The sequence below is a fragment of the Bidens hawaiensis genome, unplaced genomic scaffold (genome assembly GCF_021521415.1).
Source record: "Bidens hawaiensis isolate Kalapana, Puna unplaced genomic scaffold, B.hawaiensis_p1.1 tig00034330_1, whole genome shotgun sequence".
In the NCBI taxonomy this organism is placed as follows: Eukaryota; Viridiplantae; Streptophyta; class Magnoliopsida; order Asterales; family Asteraceae; genus Bidens; species Bidens hawaiensis.
The window spans coordinates 40,127-63,025 of NW_027495946.1; the positions used below are offsets into that span (position 1 = coordinate 40,127).

The 22,899-nt window shown below is 36.8% G+C and overlaps 1 protein-coding gene and 1 long non-coding RNA gene across 2 annotated transcripts; one reads left to right on the forward strand and one right to left on the reverse strand.

Annotated features, from left to right (window-relative positions):
* The first annotated feature begins 1,789 nt into the window (after positions 1-1,789).
* On the forward strand, positions 1,790-18,994 carry LOC143586133 (uncharacterized). Its single transcript, XR_013144660.1, has 2 exons — positions 1,790-1,846; positions 18,483-18,994. It is a non-coding gene; the product is annotated as an uncharacterized LOC143586133 (long non-coding RNA).
* LOC143586132 (uncharacterized) lies at positions 3,577-4,758 on the reverse strand. The gene has a single exon (XM_077067743.1). It carries the CDS (start codon positions 4,527-4,529, stop codon positions 3,639-3,641), a length of 891 nt encoding a protein of 296 aa, XP_076923858.1. The 5' UTR covers positions 4,530-4,758; the 3' UTR covers positions 3,577-3,638.
* Positions 18,995-22,899: the final 3,905 nt, after the last annotated feature.

A 22,899-nucleotide genomic window follows, 5' to 3' on the forward strand; every position in this document is an offset into this window, starting at 1 on the left:
ATCATTTATATATTAAGTTGTTACAATGTTGTAATTATGATATGTATTGATAGGGTACACTTAGAAAATGTTTGATGTTACTTTATTAAGTTGTTACAATGTTGTAATTATATATGCTTAATGTAACTTTATTATTGTGTTACAATGTTGTAACTATAATATGCATTGATAAGGTACACTTAGAAAATTATAGTTTACAAAGTCAAAGATCGTATATTAAGTTGTTTGTTCATTTAAATAGTGTGATCGAATAATGCATAACTTTTTTTTAACGGCTAATTTTATCTGAAAAAACAAGTGTATGCTAGCAAGGTGCTAGAGCATAGACAACCGTAATACCCGGTTACAAGCATATCATGAAATACAATCATTAATTAATTAAAAAAGAACATCATCTATCCTGATCAACCTCTACTAACTTCGCACAATTTTTCATTCAAAGAAAACCGAACCTCTTGATATCGTAAAAACAATAAAATGTACAAATATTCTAACATTTTCTAATATTATTACAAACTTTTATATTTATTTTTTACAATCAAGTTAATAATAAGACATTATAGCTTTTAATAATAAACTATTCATTTAAAACTTAATACATTTAAAAAATATAAATACTTATATAATTATTAAAAGAATAAACAAATAAAAAAAAATTGGAGTCCTCACACATGATTAAAAATAGGGACATCATGAACACTAATTTTTAGTTATTTGTTTTTACGAAAATCACCCGTGAAAAGTGGCCATGGACGAACCCCATGTCATGGTAAACTCTTTTATTACCGTCGCTTCCACGATCGTGTAACTTTACAATCGACTATTGTGTATAGTCTAAGAGCATCTACCGTGAATGAACCCAGCAACATTCTCAAACTAGACATCAATATCGCTCACATTTTTTTCTCACGCAATACATCTATCCCACGAATGCTTAGAAACACCATTATCTTTTCTATATTATCACCATTTTTTACCTGTATATTTTTCATAATCAAATTATTTATTATAAATTCAAACAAAGTATATCTAATCTAATCTAACCATATATTAAAGCAACATGATTTTTTCACATGACATCATTCTAGGGCTTCCACATAGATACCATATGAGCAGTTTCCTATTTTATCATCTCTTCTTCCAAACATAATATGGAGCATGAATCCGTTTAGTTATGTTATAATCCATGAACAGGTTTCTCTTCAAATACAACCATCTTCATATGTAGATAACATTTTGTAAAATTTTGAAAAATAAATTATTGTGTGATACAAGCCTCGAACCAAGACCTCATGTTTCAAACTAAAGATGCTTAATTGCCAACTCCACTTAAGTATTTATTGTCTTGAATTTCTTGAGTTCTAAATGATATATTGTTAATTCACTTATAATTAATGTATTACATATAATAATTTTTTATTTTTATTATATTTTTCATCCGTGTGGAACACGGGCTCTAACCTAGTTATAAATAAACAAACATAACTGCCGTTTAAAATATAAACATAAATTAATTAACATCATTTAAGGTAACTATGGTTTTTAAAAATTATAACTACTAAGCGAAAAACAAAATGTAACTAAACGTTTTCTAGAAAACAGGACATGTAAATAAACTCCAAATAAATAAATAAACTAAAAAGTTTTAGTACTACCATAGCTACTTGTACTAGAAAAGCAAACACTACACTTGTACTACAAAACACTCACTAAAAGTTATAATATTCCTAAACACGAATCTCTTCATTATAATTTTATATACAAAACTGGCATCAATAAGAATGTCACCTGTCCGTCCGTGCCTCAATGGTGTTTTTGGCCGTCCGTGAGAGTCTCATTATTGCGGGTATAAGTTCGGTAAAGTTATCATCATTTTCTTTATGCTAATACAAACTAATCTCATGTGTCGTTTTGCATTGTATTACGCATTAATTATATGACATGTAAAACAATTATTTGTGTTTTTTTAATTTAGAAAAGCCTTCCAGTTGAGAGCACGTATATTTCAGTAATGTATTCTTGACGTTTGTAACACTTTGGAGGCTAGTTACTTGCTAGTCCTGCTTGTTTTTCTAATGTTATTGGCCTTTCAAAAAAAAAGTTAGAGGCACGTATGTTTAAACGTCACGCATCACAATGCCGGAAAAAAGCCGTTCAAAAAGAAAAGATTAAACAAAATAAAGATTTTTTTCAAAGAGATGATTGATTTACAATATGATGTGTTTTAGATCTTAAATTATTATTATTATTATGGAAAGGTTAACCTACAAATTAAATTAACGTGTTAATTGTGATAATCAAGTAGAGTAATTATATATACAAGTATATTATTATGTAATTACATTGTAGAGTAATTATGTAATTACTCTACTTGATTTTCATAATTAGCACGTTAATTTTATTTGTATTTAATCCAAACGCATTATTATTATTATTATTATTATTATTATTATTATTATTCATCTACGATGTAATTACATAATTACTCTACTTGTATATATAATTACTCTAATTGATTATCATATTTAGCAAATTAATTTCATTTGTATTTAATCAAACCCAATGTTGTTGTTATTATTATTATTAAACAGGGGAAGGTTCGTATATATTTTAATCTTAACTTGAGAACGTAGGAAATAATACCAATTTATAAAAAACAAGAACGTAAGAAATAGTATCAACTACAATAACAATCTACATAAACAATTATTTATAATAAGAAAGAAAAAAACCTAAAAATTGCAACAAAAGAATCAAAGTCAAGAACAAAATAATAACAGCATATACCAGCAAATACATATAACAACAAAAGAAAAAATCTAATAATAACAATAAAATATAAATCAACAAATACTTATAACATCTCATAATCGAAAATTAGCAAATATGAACAAAAAATAGCAGCAAACACTTATAAAAATAAACCTAATAACAACAACAAATTAGTTTGATCATGTTTTCATGTTAAAAATAAAATATATTTGATCATGTTTTTTATTAAGCATACCTTAATTAATTTTACCGAATATAACTAAATTGGTTACGTCGTCTTTCTCTTAACTTATATGAGATTGTAATTAGGTGGTAAATTAAAGTCTCTTATAAATGATAAACAAAAAATTTTATACGTTTGCTACGTTTTGAATGGGAAAAAAAGTCCCACTTTTAATCTCAGAACAAATATATACACTTTTAATCATTTGACTTATAGAAGTTCCCAAATATTTGTTAGTATCTTTTTAAGTGTTTGGCAAAAATATGAAACTGATTATTTTAAGTTTAATTTATATAATTATTATATAATTAGAATCAAATCATTTATATAATTATTATTAGTTTAAAGTTTAATTTCTCGTAGATTAAATCCATAAGCCAGGTATACCATAATTTTAACCGGAGTACTAGAGTTGGTGGCTCAATGAGAGAGTCTTTTAAAAACCTAAAGGTTATGGTTCGAGTCCTAAAATGTAGGAAGAAATTTGCCTGTCAGATGGTTCGAGTCCTAAAATGTAAAAAGAAATCTGCCTGTCAGATTTTAATCGAACAATAAGAGGCATATATTTTATAGTCTGGAAGCAATTTATTATCCAATATACATAAGTTGCATATATAGTTCATATTACTTAACAAACATGTACTTATTGGTAGTTAATTTGCTTAAATCCAGCTACCGAAAGCGGGATCTCTGCAACTCGACTATGAAGCCGTTCATACTCGATCGTCTGAGCCCTAGGCGCGACCTTTTTTGGGAAAAACGAGCATATACATCCCACAAATATCAAAATCCCCGCAAGGATCCAACTAAACTGCAAGTTAGCGAGCGCCCGGGCCCTTAACCCGGCCTCGTGGGTCCCACAAACGACCGCGCCATGCATGTCACTATCCCCACCATGACCCAACCTTATGGTGCACCCTTTAGGGACAAGCTCATGGACCCATAACAAGAAGCCCATGTTAATGAACCACAACCCTTGAAACACAACCGATATCGAAAGAACAAGTGATGAGGGAAAGCTTGATGGAAATATAGTGGTTGATATCGCGGATAATAATGATACGAACACGATTAGTTGCATTAACCAATGGTAGTAGCCCTCGAGCCCATGATGGTCAGCCGAGTGATAATGAAGTAAGAACAACTCTTGACTGAAAACCGAAGCCACAAAGATCCCCGAAACCTCAAATAACATGTCGGATTTGTTAATGATTTCGGTTACAAGGGTGAACCCCGCGTATATGGCTAAGTGGAGAAACATAGTCGCGTGCTCATAATTGTTTAGCTTAAACGCGAACGAGAATAACGGGTAGTCCAAAACTTGCATAACTATGGAGAATATGGAAAATGAAATGATTAAAAAAAGTTCCATGTATGTTAGCTTGGAACCCGAGGTTGTGAACGGGTGCCAAAAGCTTGATCTGAAGTGGTTTGGGCCTTTCAAGTGATAAGCCTGAACCACGTTGATGATGTGCCATAAGCCGAGGAGGGCTAGGGCCGAACCCGGGACTAGATGTCCAGCAAGTGTTCCCATGGAGTGTTGTTATGCTAATGTGATGTGTAGTTGTTTAGGTCTTTAGGAGATTGTTTGGGCATAAATATATGAAGGATCAATCATGCAAAAAGAAGAAAAAAAGGATGAAAGCAATAACCTAAATTAGTGCATGGTGATAAGTGAATGGTGCGTGTGATTTCCACAAACATGTAATTAGAAAGTGACATCCATTTAAAGGACAAAAGATTATAACATATGTCCTATCATAATTTCTAAGGGGCATATGTGGGTAATAGAGTTTAGTTATTTATTTGTGTGTAATCCATTATTATTTAATAATGATTTTATTTTGATAAACAACCTCGTGAGGAAGAAAGATTTCATCCAACATCTGACAAAATAATCTTATAAAACTATTCTATAAACAGTATAAACATTGTTATACGGTATACGGTGTCAAATTATTTTACAAAGGAGACAAAATAAAAAAGATGATAATGATCTGTGATAAAAAAATCCTTTTAAAAATAATTAAAAATTAATAAGGATATCATAACTCAAAATATGAAAAGAAAACAAAAAAAAGTAAAAAAAACAAAAAAAATGTTTCCGCGTCTTCCTCGTTCTAAAAAATAATAATAAAAAAAAATGCAATGTTAAGGAAAAATGATCATTTTATGTATTTTATTTATCATTGTGTTTTTTGTTTATTTTTGCCATTGATTGTGTCTTTTTTCTTTGATATTGTTCTTTTTTTCTTGATATTGTGTTATATTATTCAACATCGTATTATATTTTGCTCGGCATTGCGTTATATTTTATGATATATTGTGTCTTTTTATTATTTATCATTGTGGTTTTTGTTTTTTTCGTCATTGTATCCTTTTTCCCGACATTGTGTATTTTTCGTCTTTTTTGAACGAGAAAGATGGAGAAATCATTTTAGTTTCTTTTTTTTTTACTTTGTTTTGTTTTTATTTATGTTTTGAGTTGCGATTTTTTTTTATCATTTTTCTTGATTTTTTAGAGGATTTTTTAAGCCATAAATCATTCTCACGCTTTTTATTTTTGTCTTCTTTTAAATTTTAACTTTTTCTTATTTATACAAGTATATTTGTTTCTCTTCTAATATATAGTGTTTGTATGTATATTCATGAGTGGTTATATTTTATATCAAATTTTGTTGCCTTGATGATATTGTACTTTGTAGATGCCTTGCTTCCTTGGATATTGAATTCAGTTTTGAAAAATTGTCTAGTCTTGTGCACGGTCTGGTCGATCTGACTAAATGTTGGCGGACAATTTATAGTTTTTGGCGTTCATCTAAGAACCTCTATATAAGCTTCTTGGGTCTAGTAGACTAGTATGATATTGTTTTCTGTTGAAGCGTTATAGAGAATTTTGATTAAGTTTCTAATATTAAATATTGCATGTTTACAATATTTATATTATTTTCTAAGGAGACGTCCTTATTTATAATGCCGTCTGTTACTTAATCGTTGTTGAAGGACCGTCAAAGATAAAGAGATACATGGTAATTCTTAATTCAATTGATTAAATTAAATGTTTAATTGAGGATGAACCAAAGTGATAGATAAATTGATTGGTCTTGTACCAATCGGTAACGTATTCGGTACCCAACTTCTAGAATTTCAGTATCAATATTTCTAGTACGAAACCAATACAATATAGAAGTGACATATTGTAACTGAAGAAACACTAAGTGACCCTGGCAGATTAAGGATAATCTTAGGGTTAAGTAGATGTTTCCCACGAGGGTTAGGTCCGGCAAAGATGGTTATTCTTCTGATGACCTGCAAAACAGACACCGTGAGCTCGTCACTGAGAAGGGGGGGGGGGTACCTCCTTGTGACCACCCTCCGGCGTGAGAATCAGACTAGATTGCTCTGAATATAAGTGTATATTAAGAGAAATAGCTAGATAAGATAATATCAGATGATATGTGATAAGATGTGATACCGTTCCAAGGTGTTGGAGTATTTATAGCCGAAGGTAGGTTTCCAAGCAGGTACAGCCAGCTGTATAATATTCCTTTTCCACCAACTGTGGGCTACGTACGTGCCATGCTGGTGGTTGGTGGGTAGGCAGCGGCTGATAGTGACATGGCCGGCTGTGTACTATTCCTTTTCCACCAACTACAGGCTATGTACGTGCCACGATGAGGGTTGGTGGGTAGGCAGTGGCTGATGGTGACATTTTGTACTAGAGCGTGCTCCTCATCGTACTGTTGTCGGTGAGCTGTCACCCTGTGATTGGTTCATGGGCTGCTTTGGTCAGATATTGTCTATTTTGTCCATACCTTGGCAGGTCAAAAGATCTTCCAGAAGCGTACGGACTGGCTCATTTGGGCGGGAGTATTCCCGCCTTGCTCATTCCTTCTTCAGGTGACATTACTGAATTATTGAGAGTTAGTGCCTTGTGCGTGTAGCCTTACTATTAGTGCGGGTAGCCTTCCCTCATGGCTTGTATCCGCAGCTGCGGGAACAGGCGGGGTACTTCACCACTGGGAGGCTTTTCCTGCGGGAACAGCTGGCGTACTACGCGTAAGGTCTTCATCTCTCTGAGCATGGTGGGTCATGCGGAACCAGTTGGTCTCTGCGCAGACGTCCCTCTTCAAGGTGAGTCTTGCGGGTCCAACTGGGCTCTGCTGGGACCTACCTCTTCAAGTCCCCCCAGTCCATTGTTCTTCTCATGAATTGTTAATAAGTGAGGTGAACTTTTGGACTTAAGCAAGGGGTTTTGAAAAGGGTTTTTAGTTTTAAGGTTTCCGTGGGGATTCTTCCCGGGGTTTTCCTAATGTCACGTGCAGAAATTCCCGACTTTTCTGCTTGATCTATGGGTATGATGCGGGTAGGTGTGTAACCTCCTCGCAAGTCAGGAGCGTTGAGTTTCACTTGTAGATTCTCCACGAGGTTTTGGTAGTTTTAGACATAGTGATCAATTATGTTAAACAACCAATTCCATCTTGGAGCTTCAAACAATCTAGTTCTCAACGTTCCCGCTATGCGGGGATGTTATTTCCCTTTCCACAAGCATGGCCCAGAAGATCCTTCTTGGTTTCAATTCCCTGCAAGTGCTAAGTATGTGAAGGGTTTCGCCTTGACACTGTACCCGCACTCGTCTTATAGTTTCTTGATTTCCAAGGTATTCTTGGCTTCAATTCCCCGCAGGTGCTAAGTATGTGAAGGGTTTCGCCTAGACACTGTACCCGCACTTGTCTTACGGTTTCTTGGTTTCCAAGGTATTATTGGCTTCAATTCCCTGCAGGTGCTAAGTATGTGAAGGGTTTCCCCTTGACACTGTACCCGCACTTGTCTTACGGTTTCTTGGTTACCAAGGTAAGGGGGTATATTCCCTCTTATTTTTGAATCTTTGTTTCACGCATATTTTAGTTTAACTTAGCAATTTCTTGAGTAGTTTGGATAAGTTAACCTTTCAACGTGGCAGATAATAGGTTAAAGTTTTGCTTCCTCTTTCGTGATTGTGCGGGTAAGACCGTCACTTTCACTTAGTAGGATGGCTAAACTTTACCTATATATGACCTGCGTGAAGGTTTTCCTCATCTTTTCCTTAGAAATTTTCTAAGTGTTTTAAATAAGTTAACCTTTCGATGCGTGGTTGTCAATAGGTTAATGTTCAGTTTCCTCTATCATGATTGTGCGGGTAGGACCGTCACTTTCACTTAGGATGACCAAACTTCACCCATAACTGACCTGCGTGAAAGTTTTCCTCATCCTTTCCTTAGAAATTTTTACCGTTTTTTGTGTTTATGCGGGTTGTGCCGCCTTCCACACGCAACGACTTACTTTCCCACTTATTTATGCGGTGAATACCGGCATATCAGTGTGGAAAGTTTATAAGTATAATGGTAAGGCTATCAACACAATGTGATAAAGGAGAATCATTTCCATTAGAAGTGGCTCTAGGACTTTTCTTTATAAGTTTGGAATTGATCTACATGTAACATTTGCGTAATTGAGCTTCATTCCATGTTCTTGGGATGGGGGTGCCATCGAGCCCTTCGAGCCGGTATGCGCCCTTTCCCAAAAATTCTTTGATAATGTATGGTCCTTCCCAGACCGGGGCCAGCTTTCCTAGGCGCTCTTGGTTCGAAGCCTCGTTGTTACGCAATATGTAGTCTCCTACATTGAAGTTGCAGAGTTTTACCCGCGTGTTGTAGTATTTTTGCATTTGTCGCTTGTAATTCTCTTCACGCGCTGCGGCTAAGTCTCTGCGTTATTCGGTTAGCATAAGGTCTAACCGTCTTTCTGCATCATTGTCTTCTGGCTGAGTCAAGACCCTTGGTGAGGGTATACCAATTTTGACTGGGACCATGGCTTCAGTGCCATAAGTGAGGCTGAACGGGGTTTCTCCCGTACTTGCCTTTTTCAACGTTCTGTTTGCCCAAAGGACGTGTGGAACTTCGTCCACCCAACCGGATCTGTGTTCCAAGAGTCTTTTCTTTATGCCGTCGACGATGCTCTTATTTGCTCTTTCCACCTCACCATTACCCTGCTGGTGCGCCACTGAGGTAAAGGTGTGGGTGATTTGAAGTTCTTCCAGCCACTTTTGTAGCTTCTTGTCAGCAAAGTTGGTGCCGTTATCGCTCACCAAACTCTGTGGAAGTCCAAAACGACAAATAATAAATTCCCAAATAAATTTTTTGATATGTTTTGCGGTTGTTTGGGCTAAGGGTTTTGCTTCTATCCACTTGGTGAAGTAGTCGATGGCTACCACTAGAAACTGAACGTTCCCTGCTGCTGTGGGAAATAGGCCTGTCACATCGATGGCCCACTTCTGAAATGGCCATGAAGAGGTGACTGGAACAAGTTCATTCTTCGGGCGATGCGTGTTGGGTGCGTAGAGTTGGCAAGACCTACACTTTCTGATGTATGCCAGCGCATTCGTATGCATCCCCGGCCAAAAGTATCCCGCGTTGTTTAGCTTAGCTACAACAGCGCGTGGACCTGCGTGTATTCCACAGATGCCCTCGTGCACTTCCCTTAGGAGATAGCCAGCATCTTGGTTGTCCAGGCATCTTAGGAGTGGGCCAAGAAAATTACGCCTGTAAAGGATGTCATCGATGAGTTGATAGTTCAGTGCTTTACAGCGTATTTTTCTTGCCTGTGTTTTTGACTCTGGTAGTATACCCGCCGCAAGGTAATTTATTATTGGTGTCATCCACGTTTCTGTGCCGGTTTGGATGACACAGATTTCCTTGTGCGGGACTGATGGTGCTCCAAGGAGTTCAATGCGGATGTCCTTTCCCAAGTGGGTGAAGGCTAATGATGCAAGCTTGCTTAACGCATCAGCAGATTTGTTTTCGCTACGCTTGACGTGTATGACCTTACAATCGTTAAAATCGCGCATAAGGGTTTTTGCTTGTGCGAAGTACAGGGCCATTGTGTCGTTCACGGCCGTGTACGTCCCGTTTATTTGGTTGGCTACTAACATGGAATCCACGTGGGCTTCTAAGTTTTTCACTCCCATCTTACGCGCAATTCTCAGCCCGGCCAGGAATGCTTCATACTCCGCTTCGTTATTCGTACTTGGAAAATCCAGTCGAATAGCGTAAGTGTATTCTTGGCATGCTGTGTTGGTTAGTTTCAACCCTACGCCTGAACCCTCGTTGCTGGCCGCTCCATCAGTGTAGAGTCGCCAGACATCATCGATGTCCTGTGTTGGAGAGGGTTGAGCCTGCTCCTGACACTCTTTCTCCCGCGAAGCGGGGCTTCTGCAATAAAGTCGGCCAAGACCTGGCCTTTTATGGCTGGCCTCGGTTTGTACTTTATCGCGTATTCTCCCAATTCTATTGCCCATTTGGCTAGGCGTCCTGACAATTCGGGTTTGCCTAGAACGTTTGCAAGTTTGAAGTTGGTGAGAATGGTGATTGGGTGACCCTGGAAATATCGTCTTAGCCTGCGTGAAGCCTGTACAAGTGCTAAGACTAATTTTTCCAGTTAGAGTACCGGGTTTCTACGTCTGTTAGGACACGGCTAACATAGTAGATTGGCATCTGGATGCCTTTTCGCTCTACTAGCAGGACTGCCCCGGTTGCTCTATCTGTGGCGGAAAGGTATAGGATTAATTCCTCCCCCGCTTCTGGTGCTGTGAGCGTTGGGAGTTCGATCAAGCGTAACCGAATTTCCTGAAAAGCTGCTTCCGCTTCTGGTGTCCAGCGGAAGTGCGTTTTCTTTAAACAGTTTCTCAATGTTGACACGAATGGGAACGATCTATCCGCATGGTTTGCCAAAAAGCGGTTAAGTGCGACCAGTCGTCCATTCAGTGTCTGAGCTTGCTTGATGGTAGTAGGTGATTCCATTTTGATAATGGCTTCGACCTTTTCAGGGTTAGCTCTGAAGCCATCTTTAGTAACAATGACTCCTAAGAACTTCCCTTCTTCCATCCCAAAGGAACACTTGCTCGGATTGAGCTTCATGTTTATCTTTCTGAGCGTGTTGAAAGTTTCTTCGATGTCTTTCGACATCGCTTCTGGCTCATGGCTTTTGATGACCAAGTCATCCATGTAGACTTCCAAGTTCCTCCCAATTTGGGCATGAAACTCTTTGTCCATCAGGCGTTGGTATGTGGACCCGGCATTCTTAAGTCCGAATGGCATCATTTGATAACAAAATGTGCCATCGGGCGTCCGAGATGCGGTTTTGTCCTGATCGTCAACGGCCATGTGGATTTGATGGTACCCCTTATACGCATCAAGGAAGCATTTAAGGCGAAACGGTGTTAACAAATCTACCTTAAGATCAATTTCGGGTAACGGGTAACAATCTTTGGGGCATGCTTTGTTTAAGTCTTTGAAATCTATGCACATGCGCCATTGTTTGTTAGATTTCGGTACCATTACGGGATTTGCAACCCATGTTTGATATATGATAACGCGTACGATGCCCGCGTCAAGGAGTTCCTTGACTTGGGTTCTACACACGTTAGCTTGTTCCGCCCCCATTACTCTGCGCTTTTGTATGACTGGCGTAAAAGCCGGGTCACACTTGAGTTTATGCTCTGCCTTACTTCGAGGTACACCAGTCATGTCAGCTGGTGTCCACGCGAAGATGTCAGCGTTTTTCTGTAGTAAGCGTTTGAGTAAGGTGCGCGTAGGATCAGTGACTGTTGGGCCAATGGTAACAGATTGGTCAGGGTATTTGCCATTGAAGGCCCATTCTTCTAGTTCGGTGATGGTTGGTTTAGCCATCTTTGGTTTTGGTTTTGATGAGACAGATGCGATGCATACCTGGGGAATACTGGTGATCATCGCTACACCCTCAGCTGTTGGCCATCCCATCATGCCGTGGACTGAAGATACCACGGCATTGAATCTTGCCATCCCGTCTCTCCCGAAGAGAATGTCGTATGTATGGTGTGGCTTCCTCATTACGACAAAGTCCACGTCTTCTGTGCGGGAGTGTTTCCCGTCCGTGAGAATGACGGGGAAAGATAAGATACCCAGGGGGGTGTTTGTGCTGCCGTCGAACCCTTCCATCGAGGCGTAGGCCGTTTCCAGGCGTTCCTTGTCTTCGTCGTCTAGCTTGTCGAAGAACTGCCTGTACATAACCGTTGACGAGGCGCCGTTGTCAGCAAGAGTGCGGGAAGTGATGTAGTGCCCCAGCTGGCTTTTGATGACGATAGGGCCTTCTTTGCTGGGTCCTCCTGGCACTCGCGGGAAGCGCACCTCAGCTTCCTTCCACGCGCATGGTTCTGTCGTTCGTCTTTTTCTTCCTCTGACGTTACTATGAACCATGTGGATGCTGATGTCAACGGGCTTTCGTCCGTTGCCTTTGTATCGGTTATCATTCCTTCCTCCGTTCTTGATTGATGCCACAAGGTGTGTAAGTTTTCCATCCTTGACGAATGTTTCAACAATATCCTTCAAGGATGTACACTCCTCAGTGGTGTGACCCTTTGTCCCGTGGAAGTCACAGGATTTGCTCTGATCCGCGTTACGTCGCTGCCGGACCATTGGAGCTTTTGGCCATGGTAGTTTTTCGGTGGCAAATATCTCCGTGACGCTTTTGGTGAGTGGCGTCCACCGGGGGTTTCGGCTTGATGGGTGCGTGTTATCCCTTCCGCCTACTAGAGGGCGAGAACTGGATGAGGTGTCAAAGTTTACCCTTGACTGCCAAATACCTAGCTTCCTCTTTTTTGTTTTGCCGGGAGGTCCGGACGTTGTTTTCTCTAGTCCTCTGCGTGTAGAGGTTTGTACTCTGGGGAAGATCCCTACCCAGTTGCTTCTCCGTTTCGGCAAAGCGCTTGGCCGCCGTCATGGTGGCATCCCACGTGGATGGCATGCCGTCTTTACCCGTCAACGTGCGGATAAGCTCTGGGTATTCGACGCCCTGGATGAAAGCGGCGCGAACAATATCTTCGCTTATGGTGCCCAGACTCAGCTTTTTCGAGTAAAAGCGAGTGATGAAGTCTAGTAAAGATTCATCCTCCTCTCTAACGCAGTTGAGGATCGTCCACTGCTCTTCAGTATATTTCCTCTGTTGACTGAAGTGCTGGCTGAACTTGTGTTGGAAGTCCGCCCAATCATAGATGTGGTGGAACGGTAAACGATCAAACCACGCTCTGGCCGCTCCAACCAGCGTCATCTGGAACATATAACACCACGTGGGTTCCGTCCAGTTGCTGACAGTTGCCCCCGCTATGAATCTGTTCAAGTGATCGTCTGGGTCAGATATACCATCATAAGTGCCGATGTTGGACATCTGTTTGGCACTCTTTGGGGCGATTGCTTCCGCAATGTCCCTTGCAAACTTGGATGTTCCCGCATTTGCAACAGTTGGTCTAAAGGTTTTGGAGAAGTCACGTGGGTTTCCCCCCGCGTTCCTTGGTTTGAAGGTTTCTCCAAAATTCCTTCTCGGTTGGAAGTCCGTTTCCTTGCGCTTCCCTTTCGCCCTATGACGAGGGTTTGCGTCACTGTCGGACTCCTCCCAATCATCTTCCAAATACTCGAACTCATTGCTCATGTTGAGCTGTTGTCGAGTGCTTCCGAATTCGTCAGCCTGTTGGAGTGAACGTAAGCGTTCATCCAACTCAGCTTGGAATTCCTTCTGACGTGCTTCCGCCCACGCTTTAACTTGATCAAGTGTTTGGCGGGGGAGCCTCGTCTGTTGTCTCTCCAACTGGGTATCGGTGAATCCTAGTGAAGGATTGTTTACTGCACTTGCCCCGGCTTGGGTAACCGGGGTAGTGTTCGTAAAAATTGTGTACTCGCCGGTGTTCCCCCCAGTAGCTGGGGTTGTGGTTACCGGGGTTTCTTGGTCACTCGCTGGCCTTGGCACCGGAGTAACCTTAACCATCTTTCCAGAGGTTTTGAAAAAACTGAGAAAATTAGTTCTAGCTTTTATGCACGGATGGCGCCAATGAAGAAACACTAAGTGACCCCGGCAGATTAAGGATAATCTTAGGGTTAAGTAGATGTTTCCCACGATGGTTAGGTCCGGCAAAGATGGTTATTCTTCTGATGACCTGCAAAACAGACACCGTGAGCTCGTCACTGAGAAGGGGGGGGGTACCTCCTTGTGACCACCCTCCGGCGTGAGAATCAGACTAGATTGCTCTGAATATAAGTGTATATTAAGAGAAATAGCTAGATAAGATAATATCAGATGATATGTGATAAGATGTGATACCGTTCCAAGGTGTTGGAGTATTTATAGCCGAAGGTAGGTTTCCAAGCAGGTACAGCCAGCTGTATAATATTCCTTTTCCACCAACTGTGGGCTACGTACGTGCCATGCTGGTGGTTGGTGGGTAGGCAGCGGCTGATAGTGACATGGCCGGCTGTGTACTATTCCTTTTCCACCAACTACAGGCTATGTACGTGCCACGATGAGGGTTGGTGGGTAGGCAGCGGCTGATGGTGACATTTTGTACTAGAGTGTGCTCCTCCTCGTACTGTTGTCGGTGAGCTGTCACCCTGTGATTGGTTCATAGGCTGCTTTGGTCAGATATTGTTTATTTTGTCCATACCTTGGCAGGTATAGTACAAAAGATCTTCCAGAAGCGTACGGACTGGCTCATTCGGGCGGGAGTATTCCCGCCTTGCTCATTCCTTCTTCAGGTGACATTACTGAATTATTGAGAGTTAGTGCCTTGTGCGTGTAGCCTTACTATTAGTGCGGGTAGCCTTCCCTCATGGCTTGTATCCGCAGCTGCGGGAACAGGCGGGGTACTTCACCACTGGGAGGCTTTTCCTGCGGGAACAGCTGGCGTACTACGCGTAAGGTCTTCATCTCTCTGAGCATGGTGGGTCCTGCGGAACCAGTTGGTCTCTGCGCAGACGTCCCTCTTCAAGGTGAGTCTTGCGGGTCCAACTGGGCTCTGCTGGGACCTACCTCTTCAGTAACGGATACGGGTATTGTGCCAATTGATTCGGTATGATATTCAGCACCCATATTTTGAGAGCGGTATTTTCTGTAATTTGAAAAATGTTCCTTTTGTTAGGTACCATTTTTTTTTTTACATTTTTATTTGAGTTTCATTTTTTACACTAATATATATTTACATTAATTATTAAACAATGATGCAACTAAATTATTCATTTGAATTTCGTCTTATCTTAAAAGATTTTACATCAAAATTATTGTATATTGATTGATCGGTGATTAAAAATAAGAGATATCATTATATTTGAAATTTGAATACAAGTTTAATGTTTTGAAAAAGAAAACATAATCAATCACAACTAGTTAAGGCTAAAGATAAGGAGATAAGCTTGAAGAATAAGTTTTGAATGCCAATAAATTGCCTATAAAACCATACGCAAATATGTTCTATCGTAGTTCCCTGCATCAACATCAACTGTTTGGAGGTATGTGTCTAACCAAAAACTTAATATTATCTTAAAATATTTAGGGGATTTTTATGGTGAGTAGTCGATGCCATATGTTTGTCAGCAACACTTTAACGCTAAAGGTAAAAAAATGGTGTTGCCATAAGTTTCGTCACTATAAATTTTTTTATAGTGGATGACATGTAGTCTCCCGTAAGACTCACTTGGTTTATGTAGTTAAGCTAGTGAAGATCGTTTTCTTTCTTTCTTTTATTTTTCTCATCAAGTGATTTATTGTTTTCGGTATGTGTATACATAAAATTAATTGAACTTTCTTTTGATTAACTTTTGTTATCTTGATGGTATTTCCGGTCTAAGATCCGATTTGATTTTTTTGTGCTATTATGTTTATTTTCTATGAAACAGATATATAATGGGATTAACAATTACTACGATGCTTTGTACCGGAGGCACATGGGAGCGAGTTGGCGGTGCTATTGAGTATACACCATTAGGATTCACGAGACGTTCCCTCACGTTTACAACAGATTTCATAACACATAAGAAATTTAAATCTAAAGTGGCTGCCAAGTTAAATCTAAAGAGCGATTTTAAGATTACTTAGTTTCCTTATCCTTCTCGCTATCAAAATAGCACTGCGGTTGTTGAAATATCTGACAACCAGGACCTCCGGGCATTTATGGGAGCGGCACTTAGAGTTGGAATATCGCAAGGACCAATTACATTGTATGTTGTCGAGCTTGGTCCGAGTGGTAAACTTGCTATTTAAAGCTTAATCCTAGTAGACTTGTTATTGTTTTTTATGTTTTCCATTGGTAAGTTAATTTTTAGTGACGTTATGTCTTGCATCGTTTGTTAGTAAACTTTTTGAGAATTTATCTTTAATTTTTAAATTTATTTTGATTTGTGTTGTTTATCAAGTGAGCATAGACTAAATTATTTGAATTCTGAAAATATGCATAATTCGTTGTTACACACTATATAAACACACACCCAAATTATGAACATGTACAATGAAACATAAATATCAAAGGCTATTGTGTGTAACCTAAAAAATTTTCAATATAGTGACTATAATATTTGTTGAAATATCACAATAAAAACTAAGTTAAAACAACACAAAATAGCTAAAACACTATTTTTTTTTTGCAACATCACAGACTATAAAACGAGAACCGTTAAGACTAAAACACAATACGTTTGAGTCGTTGATTATAATCCATATCTGCGTTCAAATATAGCAATGAACACTCGCTTAAGAAACATCATAAAGAATTTCCAATCTCAACTGTTATGAAGTTTTTATATCATTAAAGAAAATTATAAAATAATATATGTTAAGCCATATTCAGGGTTTAACATTTATGAAGTGAGACAAAAGATTATTTAACATGCCATTTAATTAACATATTTTCAAAATTGTAACAAGCTAGTTAATATATTAAAAAAGAATAGAGAGAACTTTATCGGGTGGTGATTACGTATTAGAAAAATGAAATTATAACTTGGGAAAAGTTAATACAGAGGAAGCTCTAGATTCAAAGTGATAGATTCGGGTTTTGTATTGTATAATAAAACCCGGTTGCTAATATAAAACTATACTCTTAAATCTATAAGAGCATTCACATTGAAATTCTTCTTATCATCTATAAAGTTTACCTAGAAAACGTTATTAATTGTTTTAACTACATATATATTTTGGACCAATCTCTAAAAAATCTCTTAATTTATATGCATGCTTAATTTATATACATGGTATTATGGTTTGCTTTAAGAGGAGTAGAAGTACACGCATAAAACTAAATTTAGATGATTGAATACAACATATCTTCATTGAACACAACATATCTTTCATTTATCCAAACTTTAAATAAAAAAAAATAAATAAAAAATGTAAATAAAATATATATGCTTTTATCTACAAAAAGTAGTATATGCATACAACTCAAAGTCAGATACTCGGGTCGATCAGTTTGAAAATCACAAATTTAAATTCATCCAATTGTCTTAGTTTGAACATATCATCCACCACTACCACCACTTAATTACTAAAGTTATACGATATAGTTCACTCTTATCATTCTCCATCATTCACTACGTCAGTTTTTTTCTCCATCACTCCTTATCCAACTCATGTTAAATTATCCGCCATTGTACACCATTCTATTTATTTATATTATTTAAAAACCAAAAGTAATGAAAAAGGCAAAAGGGGTTTGGGCAAAAAATGGGTGAGGCTTCTGTGATATGCTAGATGGTGATCAGACCCATCACGTCAAGCGTGAAATGAGGATGAGGGGTGGTAGTGTTAGATGATACCATTCTCCGTCATTTTGTCAATGTAGGACATCGTTTCCCATCTCCACTGACTATGTGTAGTGGATAGAGTCCTATGGGTGTATTTTGCGCCACGTCATCATAAAGGCGCTTTACAACAAAGTGGTGTTGTGGATGAAGACGTTTCAAATCATTACATCATTATTATTTTTGTATTATTGTATATTGATTGATCGGTGATTAAAAATAAGATTTGACATTATATTTGAAATTTGAATACAAGTTTAATGTTCTGAAAAAGAAAACATTCAATGACAACTAGTTAAGGCTAAAGATAAGGAGATAAGCTTGGAGAATAAGTTTTGAATGCCAATAAATTGCCTATAAAAACCATACACAAATATGTTCTATCGTAGTAAATTGCATCAGCATAAACTATTTGTTGGTATGTTTCTAACCAAAAACTTAAATATTATCTTAACGTATTTAGGGGATTTTTGATGGTAAGAGGATCGTTGCCATATGTTTGTTGGCAACACTTTGACGCTAAAGGTAAAAAATGGCGTTGCCATAAGTTTCGTCAATATAAAATTTTTTATAGCAATGACATGTAGTCTCCCGTAAGGTTCAGTTGATTTATGTAGTTAAGCTAATGAAGATCGGGTTTTTTTTTTCTCATTAAGTGATTTATTGTTTTATGTATGCCTATACATAAAATTAATTGAACTTTCTTTCAAGTAACTATTATTATTTTGATGGTATTCGTATACATAAAAATAATTGAACTTTCTTTCGATTAACTTTTGTTATCTTGATGGTATTTCTGGTCTAAAATATGATTTGATTTTTTTATGCTATTATGTTTATTTTATATGAAACAGATATATAATGGGATTAACTATTACTACGATGCTTTGTACCGGAGGCACATGGGAGCGAGTTGGCGGTGCTATTGAGTATACACCATTAGGATTCACGAGACGTTCCCTCACGTTTACAACAGATTTCATAACATATAAGAAATTTAAATCTAAAGTGGCTGCCAAGTTAAATCTAAAGAGCGATTTTAAGATTACTTATCAGTTTCCTTATCCTTCTCGCTATCAAAATAGCACTGCGGTTGTTGAAATATCTGACAACCTGGACCTCCGGGCATTTATGGAAGCGGCATTTAGAGTTGGAATATCGCAAGGACCAATTACATTGTATGTTGTCGAGCTTGGTCCGAGTGGTAAACTTGCTATTTAAAGCTTAATCCTAGTAGACTTGTCATCGTTTTTTATGTTTTCCATTGGTAAATTAATTTTCAGTGACGCTATGTCTTTCATCGTTTGTTTCGTTTGTTAGTAAACTATGTTTTGAGAATTTATCTTTAGTTTTTAAATTTATTTGATTGTGTTGTTTATCAAGTGAGCACAAACTAAATTATTTGAATTTTGAAAATATGCATAATTAGTTGTTACAAACGATATAAACACACACCCAAATTATGAACATGTACAACGATATAAACACACACCCAAATTATGAACATGTACAATGAACATAAATTTACACACCATTCTGTTTCGTCTAAATATCAAAGGCTATTGTTGTGTTTAAGCTAAACAATTGTCAATATGGTGATTATAATATGTCTTTGTTGAAATATCACAATAAAACTAAGTTAAAACAACACAAAATAGCTAAAACACTATTTTTTTTTTCGCAGCATCACAGACTATAAAACAAGAAAACCGCTAAGACTAAAACACAATATGTTGAGTCGTTGATTATAATCCATGTCTGCGTTCAGATATAACAATGAACACTCACTTAAGAAGTTTTTATATTTTTAAAGAAAATTATAAAATAATATATGTTAAGCCATAGTCACGGTTTAACGTTTATGAAGTGAGACAAAAGATTATTTAACATGCCATTTTATTAACATATTTTTTCAAAATTGTAACAAGCTAGTTAATATATTTAAAAAAAATAGAGAAAAAATTTATCTGGTGGTGATTGCGTATTAGAAAAAAAAATTATAACTTAAGGAAAAATTAATACAAAGGAAGCTCTAGATTCAAAGTGATAGATTCGGGTTTTGTATTGGATAATAAAACCCGGTTGCTAATATAAAACTATACTCTTAAGTCTATAAGAACATTCATATTGGAATTCTTCTCATCATCTATAAAGTTTACTTTGAAAACATTATTTAATCATTTTAACAACATATATTTCGAAATTTTAACAAGCATTTACAAAAATGATACAGATAATGGGCATCATATTCACACGGACCAATCTCTAAAAATCCCTTAATTAATTTATATAAATGCTTAATTTATATACATGGTATTATGATTTGCTTTAAGAGGAGTAGAAGTACACGCATAAAACTAAACTTTAGATGATTTAACACAACATATATATCTTTCATTTTTCCAACTTTAAATAAAAAAAATAAATCAAAAATGTAAATAAAATATATATGCTTTTATCTAGAAAAAGTATTATATGCATACACCTCAAAGTCAGATACTCGGGTCGGTCAGTTTGAAAATCACAAATTCAAATTCATCCAATTGTCTTAGTTTGAACATATCATCCACCACTAGCACCACTTACTAAGGTTATACGGTATAGATCACTCTTATCATTCTCCGTCATTCACCACATCAGTTTTTTCTCTATCACTTTTTATCATTCAACTCATGTTATACATCATAATCTGTCATTCTATACCATTCCATTTATTTTTATTATTTAAAAACCAAAAATAATAAAAAATAAAAAAAGGGGGTTGGACAAAAAAATGGGTGAGGCTTCTGTGATATGCTAGATGGATGCCCATCACGTCAGGCGTGAAATGGGGATGGGGGGGGGGTGTTCAATGATACCATTCTCCATCATTTTGTCAATGTAGCAGTAGGACATCATTTCCCATCTCCCCTGACCATATGTAGTGGATGGAGTCCTATGCATGTATTTTGCGTCACGTCATCATAAGGGCGCTTTACAGCAAAGTGATGTGGTGGATGGATCCATTTTAAAATCATTACCTAATTATTATTTTTTTATTGAAAAAAACAAATAAAGAAACCACTAATCACCCCCCCCCCCTCTTTTCCAACGCTATTTCTTATTTGATCGTTGAAGGAATGATCAAAGATAAAGAGATACGTGGTCATTTTTAATTCAATTGATTAAATGGTTATGAAAATCGCAAATTACTTAAATGCTGAACTGATGATGAACCAAAGTGACAGATCAATTGGCTGGTATTGTACCGATAGAGATTCTAGATAGTATTCGGTATCCACCTTTCAGAATTTCGGTATCGGTATTTCTGGTACGATACCAAAACAATATAAAGATGACACATATTTTAATGGATAAGGGTGTTGTGCCAATTGATTCGGTACGGTATTCAGCACCCACATTTTGAGAAATTTGGTATCGGTATTTTTTGTATTTTGAAAAATGTTCCTTTTGTTAGGTACCAAATTTTGTTATTTTGTTATTTTTACATTTTTAATTGAGTTTCATTTTTTTAAGACTAATATATATTTTACACTAATTATCAAACAATGATGCAACAAAATTATTCATTTGAATTTCGTGTTATCTTAGAAGATTTCATAACAAAATTATTGTATATAAAATGATTGATTGGTGATTAAAAATAAGATATATCATTATATTTGAAATTTGAATACAAGTTTAATGTTCTGAAAAAGAAAACATAATCAATCACAACTAGTTAAGGCAAAGATAAGGAGACGAGCTTGGAGAATAAGTTTTGAATGCCAATAAATTGCCTATAAAAACCGTACACAAATATGTTCTATCTATCGTAGTTCCCTGCATCAACATCAACTATTTGGAGGTATGTTTCTAACCAAAACCTTAATATTATCTTAAAATATTTAGGGGATTGTTGATGGTAGGAGGATTGTCATAGCGACATGTCGTTGCCATATGTTTGTCGGCAACACTTCGACGCTAAAGGCCATGGCGTTGTCATAAGTTTCGTCACTATAAAATTTTCTATAGCGATGACATGTAGTCTCCCGTAAAGCTCACTTGGTTTATGTAGTTAAGCCAATGAAGATCGTTTCCTTTTTTTTTTCAGCTAGTGAAGTTCGTTTTCTTTTTTTTTTCTCATTAAGTGATTTATTGTTTTCGGTATGCGTATACATAAAATTAATTGAACTTTCTTTCGGTTAACTTTTATATCTTGATGGTATTTCCAGTCTAAGATCTGATTTTATTTTTTTATGCTAATATGTTTATTTTCTATGAAACAGATATATAATGGGATTAACTATTACTACGATGCTTTGTACCGGAGGCACATGGGAGCGAGTTGACGGTGCTATTGAGTATACACAATTAGGATTCACAACACGTTCCCTCATGTTTACAAATTTCATAACATATAAGAAATTTAAATCTAAAGTGGCTGCCAACTAAATCTAAAGAGCGATTTTAAGATTATTTATCAGTTTCCTTTTCCTTGTCGGAATCAAAATAGCAATGCGGCTGTTGAAATATCTGACAACCAGGACCTCCGGGCATTTATTGAAGCGGCACTTAGAGTTAGTCTATCGCGTGGACCAATTACGTTGTATGTCGTCGAGCTTGGTCCGAGTGGTAAACCTGCTATTTAAAGCTTAATCCTAGTAGACGTGTCATCGTTTTTTTATGTTTTCCATTGATAAGTTAATTTTCAGTGACTCTATGTCTTTCATCGTTTGTTAAGTAAACTATGTTTTGAGGATTTATCTTTAGTTTTTTAAATTTATTTGATTGTGTTGATTATCAAGTGAGCACAAACTAAATTATTTGAATTTTGAAAATATGCATAATTAGTTGTTACAAACTATATAAACACACATGTACCATGAACATAATTTTACACACCATTCTGTTTAGTAAATATATATCAAAGGCTATTGTGTTAAAGCTAAAAAATTTCAAACATAGTCATAGTGATTATAATATGTCTTTGTTGAAATATCACAATAAAAACTAAGTTAAAACTTGGTTAAGTTTGAAGCCCTAGATGTAAAGTGATACATTAGGGTTTTGTATTGTGTGATAATATAAAACTCAGTTGCTAACACAAAACTATATTTTAATTAATTTTAATAACTTTTGTGTGTTCCTTAACAAAGGCCAATTGTTTGACCTGATAAAACAAAAATCATTACTTGGGTTGTTTATAACAAGTGAACATTAGCATTCTCCACTAGGGTTGCAGTAGAAACAAGATGATCCTACGTGTACATAATAAGCATATGAGAGGAC

Coding starts and splice junctions, on each gene's coding strand:
- LOC143586132 (XM_077067743.1), bottom strand. CDS start 4,529: ATGGGAACACTTGCTGGACATCTAGTCCCGGGTTCGGCCCTAGCCCTC.